The 14353-nt window shown below is 44.8% G+C and overlaps 1 protein-coding gene across 5 annotated transcripts in view; it reads left to right on the plus strand.

Moving 5' to 3' along the window:
* The window catches only part of ALDH3B1 (aldehyde dehydrogenase 3 family member B1), a 340333-nt gene that overhangs the window by 118522 nt on the left and 207458 nt on the right, over positions 1–14353 (plus strand). For all 5 annotated transcript variants that reach the window (XM_063433470.1, XM_063433460.1, XM_063433455.1 and 2 more), the window contains exon 3: positions 1615–1725. In XM_063433470.1, coding sequence (XP_063289540.1) covers positions 1615–1725 — 111 coding nt within the window. The remainder of the gene's footprint in view (positions 1–1614; positions 1726–14353) is intronic.

The following is a 14353-nucleotide window of genomic DNA, read 5'->3' on the forward strand; positions in this document are numbered from 1 at the left end:
ATTCAAATAAAGTCTGGTCCATAGTCCAAAGGCAAGAGGCGGGCAAGCAGCCCTCTCCAAGGACACGTGGCGAGGTCGGTTTCGCCACAACAGTTACACACTATTCACACTCTCGCTAGACAGCAGAGCTCACGCTATCTAGCAGGATATACACGCTACTACAACAATCTTTAACACATTTACAATTCCCAACTAATCTATTGGCCAGTACCTCGATGGACTACCTAAAACTATTTACATCCGTTTTGGTTAGCCACGCTGCCCAAGCACCACATATAGCGAACTAGAGGGCGGAATTTACAACAGCACCCTCTTAGTCTATATACTCTATCAAAAATCTAGTGGGTTCCAAATTTACACGCCTTCCCACTTAGCCAAGATAGGTTGGGATCTAGCGGACCGAATTTACACAGACGCCGCTTAGTCTCCCGGTCCCTCCGACCTAGCGAACGTAATATACACCCTAGAACGCTAGTCTAGACAAGACACCGGTGTCCGGCTTGGGCTATTTACACAGAACCCAGCCTGACTCCAAACCAAAATTAAATGGGCTGACTACAGGGCGTTTAATTGAGCGGTGCGCCTTCGCTCCTTCCCTCCACTGGAGGGGGCAGATTCCACACACAAATAACCCCTTATGGGCCTACTGCACAATCGGTATCCAATACCCCTAGTGGGTCCACTGTCTAAAACAGTAGTCGTCTTACCTCCTCGTTCCTGAACCTGAGTTCACACTCATCGACGGGGACACCCCAGCACTTACTACGTAGAGGCCGATGATCTCCGCCTCTGCTTCTCAGCTACCGTTGAACGATGAGCTTCCCGGCCAATGCACCAAATGATACCGGAGAAACTGACGGAAGCCGAGCACAGAGAGATGGACACAGGTTTCTTCAGGAAGGAAGAGATTCTTTATTCGATTCACCGACCGGGACTCAGAGGGACTAATGTCACCAAAAAACAACAAAGTCTGAGCCCTGATCATACAGTGTAGGTCCCTTATATAGGCATGTAGCTCCTCCCATAATCAGTTCAACCTACACATACTCTTATCCATCAACCAAATAGAGACTAAATTCCTGTTTGACCACATGGCTTGCCCAGCACAATGGAGGAGGGGAAATACTCGTATATCCTGTATTCCTACACTTGCTCCTTACACTACTGATTGTATCTTAGCTACGTGTAACTGACTAAGTGATACACCTACATACACATATGCCACGTGGAAATCTCGGCCTACTAAATTTATTTTTACCGAGATTCCACCACACTCTCTCCGCAGCAGAACTCACCTCCATGGCTGGGACCGAACGTTTCTCGTAGGGAAGCAGTGGGAGGCTAGTGCGCATGTGCGCAATAAATGCCACACTTCCCCTATTAGAGACCATCAGATTGAAATAGCTGAGTTTAACTACAGCCAGTACAGGCAGAATAGCAATGTTTGCAGCTACAGGCCTAAAACTGCAGGGATATTGCACCCAAACACTTCATAGAGATATGTCAAGTAAATAAAAGAAGATTGAGATGGTGCGGGTGCCTATAATGTCCCTTTAAGTAACATTTCTTACATCGTCATGACCAAACCGTTTCTTCTTATTAATTGTTTTTCAGCCAAAGTTTGAAGCAGAAATTTCTGAGTTGAGTCTGATAAGAAGTGAAATCAATTTGGCAAGAAACAGTCTCAATTCGTGGATGAAAGATGAGCATGTTTCAAAAAATTTGGTGAGTAAATGATGAAAACAAGATCAATCACATAGTCTGACGTGGAAAACAAAACGATCCATAGCAAAAAATCCTTGCAAGGGGAAACTGTAATTTTAAGGAGACTCCTGTGCATGTTTAAAGCTACAATATGTTACTGGACAGCGTTCATAATATAACCCTGTAAAATAAAATGATTTAACTGTATATTCAGAGGATTAGAATGCTTTAAGAACATAGCATATCCTGCTCTGACATGGAGGAATCCACTCTAGAACTGTGTACAGTTTGCGAACAGTTAGTTAATCTAACTTTATATGTGTTTTCTTTATATGATTTTTAAGAAATATTCCAGATAGGTATCATGCCTTTTTTATATATTTGTCAACTGTGTATATCGGCACTTAATACCATTATCATTATTTATTTCTGTGGTGAACAGAACCTCGCCACATGCTTCTGCTAGCCATCCTCCTGCCTCAGGACTATGCTAAAAGGCTATTAAAAGACATTGGTTTATGGAATTCCCTGGGACTGTTCGGGAACCGATCCGACAATCGAACTGTGGACCACCTCTGAGCTTATTGACTATTGTTAACCTCTCCTGACACTTCAATCGGTGTGGGTTCTAATGGTGCGGCTGGGTGGCCACCGTTCGAATGCACGAATGAGTGGGAACTGTGTTGGTGGCCATCTTATTCGCAAGAATGCAGTTCCCGAACACCGCTGAACTTTGACAAACACCTGCTTCTTCCCCACACATGTCAGGAGATCGCCGCTCGGTACGTTTGTTCGTATGGACCATACGAACAAATGCTACCAATCAGCCAGAGTGTGCGTTCAGTATTTCGTTTGAATGGAACTCCCAAATTTGACCAGCCAAAAGCACAAAATGCCCTGGAACTGTTTTGGGCATAAGCCCATGTGTGCGGCCAGTCAGAATTTCCACTCGGTGGCATTTCAGCTCTGTTCGTGTAATCTGATCACTTTTCGGATATATTGGGCGCTCAGATCCAGGCTATTCACGGATGTATAGACTGTGGGGGTTCCTATGTGGGAAATATGTATTTTATGTGTTTTTAATATTTTGTATTTTATGCTGAGTCACAGTGACACTGTATTTTGTGGCACATTGTGGGTGTGTTTATGGGTGTGTTTGGAGGCATGTGACTGTGCTCAGATTCTGTATATAAGTGAGCCATTTGGCTGGGAATAAACAGTTCTTCTTCACCCTCAACATAGAGCCTCGTCTCATTATAGTCACAGCTATAGTCACTACTCTGGGGATAGCTATAACTGTAATAACAGTTATAGTCACTACTCTTGTAAGAGCTATACTGCTAAACTCTCTTGGAGGAGAGGTCTTCTCACTGGAAGCTGGATCCCTGACTTGGGTCCAGGGTGGGTAGAGGACAGTGAGACCCCAGCCAAGCTGTAACGCTGGCCACAGGCACTGCAGTGGTTATGGTGTCTGGTGGAGTGCTTGGAAGTACTCAAAGTCGCTAGGAAGCAGTGATTATCGGAGGTACCCAGTCTGGGTGCCAGGCGGTCCGCCTCAATTTCTTCCCATTCTTATTTTCCTCTTTGTTTCTTCTATATCTCCTTTTTCTTTCTCTAGCTTTATCCTCTATCTTTTTCCTTTGCCTTTTTTCTCTCTCTCTCTTTAAAAAATAAATATTTATTATTATTAAATAAAACTAGAAAAGCTAAAATTTCTGGGGAAATTGTGTGAAGTGTTCTTGCCTCCACCAGTAGTCTACAACTGGAGTGGGGAGAGAACTGGGTGAAGTGGCTGGAGTAACTGTTGTGTGGTTGGAGTGGCTGGAGTAACTGTGGAAAGGTTGGAGTGTGGTTCACTCACTGTACAGCAAGGGTAGAGAAGAGCTTTCGAATCCCTCGAACATTCCACCAACTGCCAACAGGAACTAATAGATTTCAAATAGGGCAGAGAAAATCGGTTAAAAACAAACTGCTCCAAATTGCTCACGTCACTGGCGGTTGCCATCTTCAAATGGTCGTATTTTAAAAACTATAAATCCTACAGCTAAGAGCTTTATATTGGGAGAATCACAAGAACCAGACCTACATTTTGATGCATAGTATGAAGGCACAGTCGCAGATATTTCGATATTGCCCTTCAAATTTGAGGTGGCTAGAGTGGAATTTCAATGAATGTCAATGGACGGGGCGAGTTGCAAACAAATGGGCATATTAGGAAAACTATCCGGACTATGGCTTAGCCGTGGACATGTTTAGTGGCAGCAGGGATAGCTGAACGTTTTGATATAAGATTTGTGTAGGTGGGCTTGAACATGAGGGAGTGGTGGCAGTTTTGAAATCATGTCCTGATTTTTCAGGTTTTGTCAGCTCCCACTCAAGTTTTGAGATATATTTTACTCTAAATTTCTGAATTATCAAAAACTCTGATCTGAGTGCTTTCTCATAATTTCAGACTCTTACATTTCACTCACTCATGCTCTATTATCTTCTGATACATGCATTCATCTTTCATACACAAACCCTCCGAAATGCCAGAGGGGGAGGAGCGTCCAGAGGAGGAAAACAGGTCACATAGAGGCACATCATCACACCACGTCGCTATCTCTACATTTTATTCCACAGAGCTACCCTTTTGGTTGATGTTGCGAAATCAAATCAATCTTGATTCCATGTTATATTGAAATATCTAGCTCCATAGTAATGGACCCGCCTTTCTCCAATTCCTAGCAATGTATAATTTATAGCCATACAGATGTGAATAAACAAATATATACATGCCCCTTAATGGATCATCCAATAGGGTACTAACAAATAGTTCTTAAAGGGGCTTAAAGGAAATAAGGGGGGTACAGAGACACACACATTCTTGCAGCCTACAGGATACGGGGGAGGGGTGGGGGTTAAATAAAATACTATCAGATGGTCAACTACCCAGCTGTAACGCTGACCCCGCAGCCAGCATTTCAGCTGGGTAGTTGAGAGGGTCGTCAGGTCCTGGATTGAGGACAAGGGGAGGGCAGAGGCCAACCGCACTCTGCCCTGTTGCCAGCGCTTCTGCTGGGGTGGCCTGCGCGTATTCAGGCCCTGGACACAGGGAAAGGGGAGGGCAGAGGCCTACTGCTCTCTGCCCAGGTGCCAGCTCTTTCACTGGGGGGACTGGTACATAGTTCTGCCCTGTAACAAGGGGGACGGTAGGGCAGAGGCCAGCTCTTTGTCTTGATGCCAGCTCTTCTGCTGGAAGGGGGGCAGTGGGTACTGCCATCTCAGCCACTAACCCCAGGACCCGGTTGGGAATCTGTTGTGGTGTGGAGGGATTACCTACCTCCTCCTCCTGGTATTCCTGCTGGGTTGGTTGGGGATCTGGACTGGCCATCCAGCATCCCTGTAGGTTTGGTGCAGAGACCGCGGTCCCATCTGCACCATTGGGGTCAGGCGTCGTCCTGTAGTTGGAGAGAGGAACCAGCTGTCTCCTTTTCTGGTATTTCCGGCTGCCAATGGGGAGGGAGATCGGCTGTCTCCTCTCCCGGTGAGATGCACTGCCACTGGGGGGAGAGACCAGTTGTCTCCTCTCACTGAACCTCACCCTGCCGCTGGGGAGGGAGGATGATGCTCTCCTCTCCCTGTGACTCTGTCTGCCGCTGGGGAGAGAGACCGGTTGTCTCCTCTCCCTGCAAGGTAAGCTGCCGCTGGGAAGTAGGACCGACTGTACCTACTACCGGTAACTCCTGCTTTAGCTGGGGTTCTGGGCTGGCTACCCAGCATCCCAGTAGGACTAGTAGAGAGACCTCGGTCCCATCTCCACCTGCCATCTGTGGGTCTTCCCAGGACCAGTCTAGGAGGTCTCCTACTTCTGCAGCTGGTAGGGAAACAGGGGATACTGCGGACAAGTCTCTGGAGGACAGGTACTGCTGCTGAGGTGCTGGACCGATGATCTCTCTTCCTGGTAGTGTACATGGTCGCTGTGGTAAGCTGAACAGATGTTGGTAGTTCTGCTCCAGCTCCCACTCCATGGTGGCCAGATGAATCAGGTCAGGCCTCAGGTCGTCTCTGGGGAGATCCAGTAGGGTTCCCTGATGTCGTGGATATCCCAAAGCCGCCATTTTGCTGGACATCCAAAGTCACTGCCCTCCTCAAAGGCCTCCCACAGTAAGCCCGGCCATTATAGTCCTCACCTTCCGGCCTACTTTCGTCAGCAGATCCGATTGCCCGTAACCGGCCTTTGACCCCTAAATGTGCGCTTCTATTACGTGACGTCACATACAAGTCGATGCCGTGATTACCGTGAGCGGACGTGGGACTATAATATGGTGTGGATCCGCAGCAGCCGGCGTCCACAGATATGCTGCAGCAGTCAGGTATACCAGCGCTGAACGACACTTCCATCACTGCTAGGACGGCAATTTCTATTGCCAACACCACAAGGTGAGGTAGGATACGTGACATTATCCCCTACCTGAAGACCGCCCACTGGGCAGGCAGGACCAGGTTTGAGAGGAAACTTGGCGTGAAACGAACAAATTTTACAGCCAGCAGAGTTATCAGAAGCTGAAACCCAAGAACGGTCAGCAGGCCCATGCCCCCTCCAATCAACCAAATACTGTAAGGAACCACAAGAAAACCTGGAATCAATGATGGAGGAGACTTCGTACTCCTCCTGTCTAGAAACAACCAAAGGAGGAGGGGGAACAATCGGACTTGTGTATCGATCGCAAACAAGCTTTTTGAGCAAGGACACATTAAAGGTATTAAGTAAACGTAAGGACGCTGCAAGGGCCAGAGAATAAGAAACAGGGTTGATTCTCCTAACCACACGAAAAGGACCAAGAAACCTCGGAGTAAACTTCATGCTGGGAACCTTCAACCTGATGTTGCGTGAGGATAACCATACCCGATCACCCACCTGGTAAACTGCATTGGCACTCCGCCGTTTATCCGCATGAAACTTAAAGTGAGCAGCCGCAGTTTCAAGAGCAGAGTAAACCTTAGTCCAGGTATCATGAATAGAGGTAAGGTGATCATCCAGAGTAGGGATAGCTGTATCAGAAAACACAGCAGGGAGAACAGCAGGATGACGACCTGTGTTGACAAAAAACAGACTATGTCCAGATGAGTCATGGGTAGCGTTATTCCTTGCAAATTCAGCCCAGGGCAATAATTCAGCCCAGTTAGACTGTGTACTATTCACTAAGCAACGTAAGTACAGCTCAAGTGATTAGCTCTTTCAGCCGTACCATTAGTTTGGGTATGGTAAGCAGAGGAAAATGACAATTCAATGCCCAACTGTTTATTGAATGCCCTCCAGAACCGTGACACAAATTGGGAACCCCTGTCAGACACAATATTTTGAGAAATACCATGTAGCCCTGACAATATTGCGTATAAATATGTACACCAGGTCCTGAGATGATGGCAATTTTTTAAGTGGAGAAAACCGTGCCATTTTTGAAAAACGGTCAACTACTATGAGGATGGTAGTATACCCATTAGAACTAGGCAGGTCAACAATGAAATCCATCGATAAATGAGACCATAGGATACTGGGTTAGGTAGTGGCTGTAACAATCCACATGGAAGTTTATGAGGAACCTTCAAAACTGCACAGACAGAGCAGGCTTCTACATAATCTTTAATATCCCTCCTGAGTGACTCCCACCAAAATGACCTGGAAATGGCGGATACAGTTTTATTAATACCCGGATGCCCAGTGGTCACATTGTCATGGAATATCTTCAGCACCTCTTTCCTGTCAGGCAATGGAATAAACAATTTATCTTGAGGTTTGTTGCAAGGTGCCTGGGGCTGAGCCTCCATGATGGCATGGAGCAAAAGGAACGATAAAGAAAGGACACTGGATTCAATAATAAACTCAGGAGAAATAATATGGGATGTCTCTTGTTCTAGATCCATTCAATGTCAAATTGTCTAGACAAGGCATCAGCTTTAACGTTCTTAGAACCAGGTCTGTAGGTGATAATAAAGTTAAAGCGAGACAAAAATAATGACCATCTAGCTTGTCTAGAAGACAGTCGTTTGGCATCCCCAATATATGCCAGGTTCTTGTGATCAGTAATAATCAGAATGGGATCCTTGGATCCCTCCAAAAGATGTTGCCATTCCTAAAGCGCTAGTTTGATGGCTAACAGTTCTCTATTGCCAATGTCATAGTTTCGCTCGGCAGGAGACAACCTTCTGGAGAAGTAACCACAAGGATACAAAGAGGCATCCTGACTCTCTCTCTCTGAGAAAGAACAGCCCCGACCCCTGTCTCGGAGGCGTCAACCTCAAGTAGGAAAGATTTACTAGTGTCAGGATGTATTAATATGTCAGCAGATGCAAACATTTGTTTAAGAAGCTCAAAAGCCTCTTTAGCTTAATTAGGCCATATAGTACAATTAGCCTCCTTGCATGTCATGTTGGTGATGGGGCTATTACCGAAGAGAAACCTTTGATGAATCTCCTGTAATAGTTAGAGAAACCAATAAACCTCTGTATGGCTTTTAACCCACTGGGTAATGGCCATTATAGAACGGCCTCTACTTTGCGAGGATCCATTTGGAAACCAGAGGCAGAAATGTTATACCCCAAAAACTGAACCTCATGTTGATCAAATACAAATTTCTCAAGTTTACAATAAAGACGTCAAGGCAGACCCCCCTAAAGCGGGTCCTACACTGACCCTTCAGCCTGCTTCCTTGAGCTTCTGGCAAAGATATCTCTAATGAGACTGAGAGGGGTATTTTTTATATCCATCCCTATACTGATTAACCCTTAATAGGGAACACATGGGATGGGCGGCAGCATTGTAACCAGGCTGTGTGATACAAAGTAAATACAAATACAAAAAGAGAAGTCCTGTGCTCACTCCCATTACTACTGGGCCGGCAGCAAGGACTACAGTACACATCAGCCCCAATATATAGTAAAAACCAAAGAAAAGAAAGTTACCTGCGCTCTCTCCTTAATCCCTATGTATATTGGCCATTGGAGTAACTAAATGACCTCCATTTGTCTAAATATACATAGGGATTAAAGAGAGAGCACAGGTAGCTTTTTCTTTTCTTTGGTTTTTACTATATATTGGGGCTGATGTGTACTGTAGTTGTTGCTGCTGGCCCATTAGTGATGGGAGTGAGCGCAGGACTTCTCTTTTTGTATTTGTATTTACTTTGTATCACACAGCCTTGTTGTCTTATCTTTTTGTATTTAAAGTTACCAGCTGCACCTGAGTCAACCAGGGCTTTGCATGAAAAGTTCTTCTCATTGCAAAAGGCAGAAATGTCAAGGCGAAATCTGCTTGGGAAATGACTAGAGGACGTATCATTTACACCTAAGACCTGTCCCCTTAAGGTTCTTAGGTGCGTACGTTTTCCGGACGTATAGGACAAGCATCTCTCACATGCCCTTTCTTTCACAATATAAGCACCGACCCTCTCTTCTCCTATAACCTGTAACCCATAACTGCATAGGCAAAAACAGGGTTTGAAGCAATACAAAATAGTACTGTACAGAGAGAGTAGGGGATAACCCTTAGGAATAAATGGTAAACAGACAAAGACAAAACTATCCAGTGTCCTCTATAGTGTTAAAAAATAACTTTTAATATTTTCTAAAGATAAATAGAAAGAGTCTAGAGAAATATCTAGCTCTAAATATGTAGCACTACATTAACCAAAAAGGAAGGGAAAACATATATGGTACAGAGAAGGTATATACAGAAAGAATAATAAAAGACTAGTGTTTAGAGTTGAGCGGACACCTGGATGTTCGGGTTCGAAAAAGAGTCCGGGTTTGGGATCGAACTTGACCCCGAATTTGACCCCGAACCCGGACCCCACTGAAGTCAATGGGGATACGAACTTTTGGGCACTAAAATGCCTCTAAAAAGTCCTGGAAAGGGCTAGAGGGCTGCAAAAGGAAGTAAAATGGGGGTTAGAGTAGGACAAGTGCCCTGCAAACAAATGCGGATAGGGAAATCACTTAAAATAACATGAAATAAGCAGCCGCTTAGTAGATAACTCCCTAATTCCCACCTAAATTGGTCTTTCAGCCAAATTTACTAATAGTAAGTAAAGATTACTTAGTATTAGTAAATTCAGCCCCTACTCGCTATACCGCGAGTAGGGGCGCGTCTAGTAAACAGTGAGCAGCCAGTGGCTTCTCATTGTAAAAATCAAAACAAAACCTATTGCCCCCACCCCTGTGCGGTGGGTGGGGCCCCTAAATAAGAATGTGGAGGGGGGACCTACTGTCCTCCCCCTCGGCCCCCACTCCTGCGCGGCGGGTGGGAGCCCTAAATAACAATAAGAGGGGGGGGGCTACTGTCCTCCCCCCCCCGGCCCCTATCCGTGATTGGTGGGGCCCCTAAATAAGAATGTGGAGGGGGGACCTACTGTCCTCCCCATCGGCCCCCACTCCTGCGCGGAGGGTGGGGGCCCTAAAAAACTATAAGAGGGGGACCTACTGTCCTCCCCCCCGGCCCCCACCCCTGCGCGTCGGGAGGGGGCCCTAAATAACAATAAGGGGGGGCCTACTGTCCACCCCCCCAGGCCCCACCCGTGATCGGTGGGTGGGGGCCATAAATAAGAATTTGGGGGGGGACCTACTGTCCTCCCCCTGGCCCCCACCCCTGCGCGGAGGGTGGGGGCCTTAAATAACAATAAGGGGGGGACCTACTGTCCTTCCCCCCGGCCCCCATTCCTGCGCGTCGGGTGGGGGCCCTAAATAACAATAAGGGGGGCTACTTTCCTCCCCATTCCCCGGCCCCCACCCCTGGGTGGGGGCCATAAATGAGAATTTGGGGGGGACCTACTGTCCTCCACCCGGCCTCCACCCCTGCATGGCAGGTGGGGGCCTACTGTCCTCCTCCCCCCTACTGTCCTCCTCCCCCCGGTCCCCACCCATGATTGGTGGGTGGGGGCCATAAATGAGAATTTTGGGGGGGGACCTACTGTCCTCCCCCATGGCCCCCACCCCTGAGCGGCGGGTGGGGGCCCTAAATAAAAATGTAACCCCCCCAGGTGACTAGGGGTCCCCAAATCCCTAGTCACTCCCCTCCCCCCCAAAAAATAACCCCTACCTACCCCCCTCATCCTAAAAATAATAAGGGGGGACCCTTATCTAAATACCTGTAAAATAAAAAATAGACTTACCATTTGATGTCTTCTTTCTTCTAAACTCTTCTTTTTTCAGCCCCAAAAAGGCCAAATAAAAATCCATAATAACCAACGCACTTTAAAAAAAAAAGCGAGCGCAAAAAATATATAAATCAATTTTCACCCATGGAGGGCTCCGCGCAGACTGAGCCCTGCAGGGCGGGGAAGGCTTATTGTCGCACCCTGCAATTAGGCTCAGAGCACTCTGATTGGTGGGTTTAAGCCATCCAATCAGAGTGCTCTGACAGGTAAATGAAGAGACTGACAGGTAAGTCTCTACATTTACCTGTCACAGCACTCTGGTTAGCTTGAAATCCAGCCAATCAGAGTGCTCTGTGTCATTTTACACCGTGTGGGAAAGTTCTTTGGAATTTCCCCACGCTGTGTAAAATGACACAGAGCACTCTGATTGGTGGATTTCAAGCCAACCAATCAGAGTGCTGTGACAGGTAAATGTAAAGACTTACCTGTCAGTCTCTTCATTTACCTGTCAGAGCACTCTGATTTGATGGCTTAAACCCACCAATCAAAGTGCTCTGAGCCTAATTGCAGGGCAGGGCAAGGATTTATAAGCCTTCCCCCGCCCTGCAGAGCTCAGTCTGTGCGGAGCCCTCCATGGGTGATTTTTTTTAATTTTTTTTAAGTGTGTCGGTTATTATGGATTTCTATTTGACCTTTTAGAAGAAAGAAGACATCAAATGGTAAGTCTATTTTTTTTTTTTATGGGAATTTAGATAAGGGTCCCCTTTCATTATTTTTAGAAATAACTTGATTGCGTTCTACGAAGAAGTAAGTAGAAGTATAGATCAGGGTGGATGTGATCTATTTGGATTTTGCCAAGACATTTGATACAGTTCCACACAATAGATTAGTGTTCAAACTCAAGGAAATCTGTCTAGATGAAAATGCGTGTTCTTGGGTAGAACATTGGCTTAAAAACAGAGTACAAAGAGTTGTCATTAATGGTAAATTTTCAAGCTGGACAGAGGTGGCAAGTGGTGCCCCTCAGGGGTCTGTTCTGGGACCCCTTCTATTTAACATGTTTAGAAATGATCTTGAAGACAGCATTGAAAGTCATGTTTCAGTGTTTGCAGATGACACAAAACTTGTGAGCAAGATATTACTTTGCTGCGGAGGGATTTAGATAGACTGGGGACTGGGCACTCAAATGGCAAATTAAATTTAATGTTGAAAAATGCAAAGTTATGCACGTCGGCGTAAAGAATACACAAGCAACGTATACCCTTAATGTAAGCGAAATAGGGATAACAACACACGAAAAGGACTTGGGAATTATTATTGACAACAAACTATGCAACAATGTGCAATGCCAATCAGCAGTGGCCAAGGCCAGTAAGGTATTGTCATGCATGAATAAGGGCATTCATTCTCGCTGACGAGAATATCATTTTGCCTCTTTATAAATCACTGGTAAGACCACATATTGAATTTGCTGTGCAATTTTGGGCACCTGTTATAAAGAAGGATATTATGGCACTAGAAAAAGTGCAGAGGCGGGCTACAAAATTAATAAAAGGAATAGAACATATCAGCTATGAAGAAAGGTTAACAAATTTAAACCTATTTAGTTTAGAAAAACGTCGCCTGAGAGGGGATATGATAACATTATACAAATACATTCGGGGCCAATACAAACCATTATGTGGAAATCTATTCACAAACCGGACTTTACATAAGACACGAGTTAATGCGTTTAGACTGGAAGAAAGAAGATTTCGTCTAAGGCAAAGGAAAGGTTTTTTTTTACTGTAAGAACAATCAGGATGTGGAATTCTCTGCCTGAAGAAGTGGTTTTATCAGAGTCCATACAGATGTTCAAACAGCTACCAGATGCTTACTTGCAAAAACAGAATATTCAAGGATATAATCTTTCAATGTAGGGTAATAACTGCTTGATCCAAGGATAAATCTGACTGCCATTCTGGGGTCAAGAAGGAATTTTTTTCCTAGCTTGTTGCAAAATTGTGCTTCAAACTGGTTTTTTTTTTTGCCTTCTTTTGGATCAACAGCAAAAAACAAATGTGAGGAAGGCTGAACTTGATGGACGCAAGTCTCTTTTCAGCTATGTAACTATGTAACTATTTAATAATCTAAAGGTAATATATACATTATGCATGGATAACTCATTAAATGTAAAGATACATAGATATGTAATATTAGTTATTAGGATATTGAATCTTGTTGTTAGCAAGTATACAGTGGAGGGAATGGCTAATGCAGAAGATAGTACCTGCTGCATCCCACGAAGAGTGGTGATGCAGATCAGGTTGTATGGTGGAAAAAATACAATTATTAGCTTTATCATGGCTTATTGTATAGGAATAATACACTCCTCTGAGCCAAACTAACAAGAGTTAAATTCTTTAATAAATAACTGAGATATTAATGAGTTAGTAACCCTATCTCCAATAAACCAAGAAGTTAAAAATGGGGTTAATAGGGAATGTAATGATACCCAGTGGGTTGTAGTGAAGTTAGAACTGGAGGACAAAAAGTGAAAATATTATTATTCATAAAATGGATAAAGATAAGATAGTGACAGGAAAGAGACAAATGCCATTATTTATGAATGAAGGGGGTGTAATTGTATTCTTCATTCAGACCAGAAGGTGTCAGTGTCTTCTGACATTTCTGTGAAAATCCACTGTGACTCTTTTTGGAGTAGAAGTCTATTTAGATTCCCTTTTCTTGGGTTCGGAAGAAGTTTTTCTATTGCTCGGAATTTCAGACAGTCAACATGTCCATTGTGGAAATTCTGAACATGTCTAGCAATAGGAGTGGGAGTAATCATGTTTTTAATGGAGCCAATGTGTTGTAATATTCTGCGTCTGAATTGTTGAAAATTCTTGCCGATATATTACATCCCACAGTCACACGTTATAAGATATATGATGTGAGTGGTGCTGAAATTAATAAAGGCATTGGTATGGACATTCATTTTAGCACAGTTTGATTGAGCTGATTTGGATGGAAGAATGTACTTGCAGGCCTTGCATTGACCACACCTAAAGGTACCTTTGGTGTGTGTAAGCCAATTGGGAGTAGCCGGTGGAGATGCCAAGTGGCTGTGTACTAGCATGTCCTGCAAGTTTCTTGCTCGCCGAGCTGTTAGTTCTGGATGGTCAGGTAGTGTGTTCTGTATTATTGGGTTGTGGCATAGTATGGGCCAATTTTGATAGTATGTTGGACATAGTGCTCCAACCACTATCAAAGGTGGTTATGCACCTTGGAGTGGAATTAGTAGTCTTTGTGCGTGTGGATCTGAGACTTGTAAGTCTGTCCATTTGGCTTGCATGCTGAAACACCTTTTTGAGGACCCTATTGGCATAGCCCAGTTACTTAAAGCGGGTTTTTAATAGTTGGCATTCTTGATAGAAGGAACTATCCTCAGAACAGTTTCTTCTGGCGCGAAGAGACTGGCTGTATGCTCTATAGGCCCTCAAACTATAGGGATGATGGCTGCTCCAATGAAGGAG

This window comes from Pelobates fuscus, chromosome 1, assembly GCF_036172605.1.
Source record: "Pelobates fuscus isolate aPelFus1 chromosome 1, aPelFus1.pri, whole genome shotgun sequence".
NCBI classification, from domain to species: Eukaryota; Metazoa; Chordata; class Amphibia; order Anura; family Pelobatidae; genus Pelobates; species Pelobates fuscus.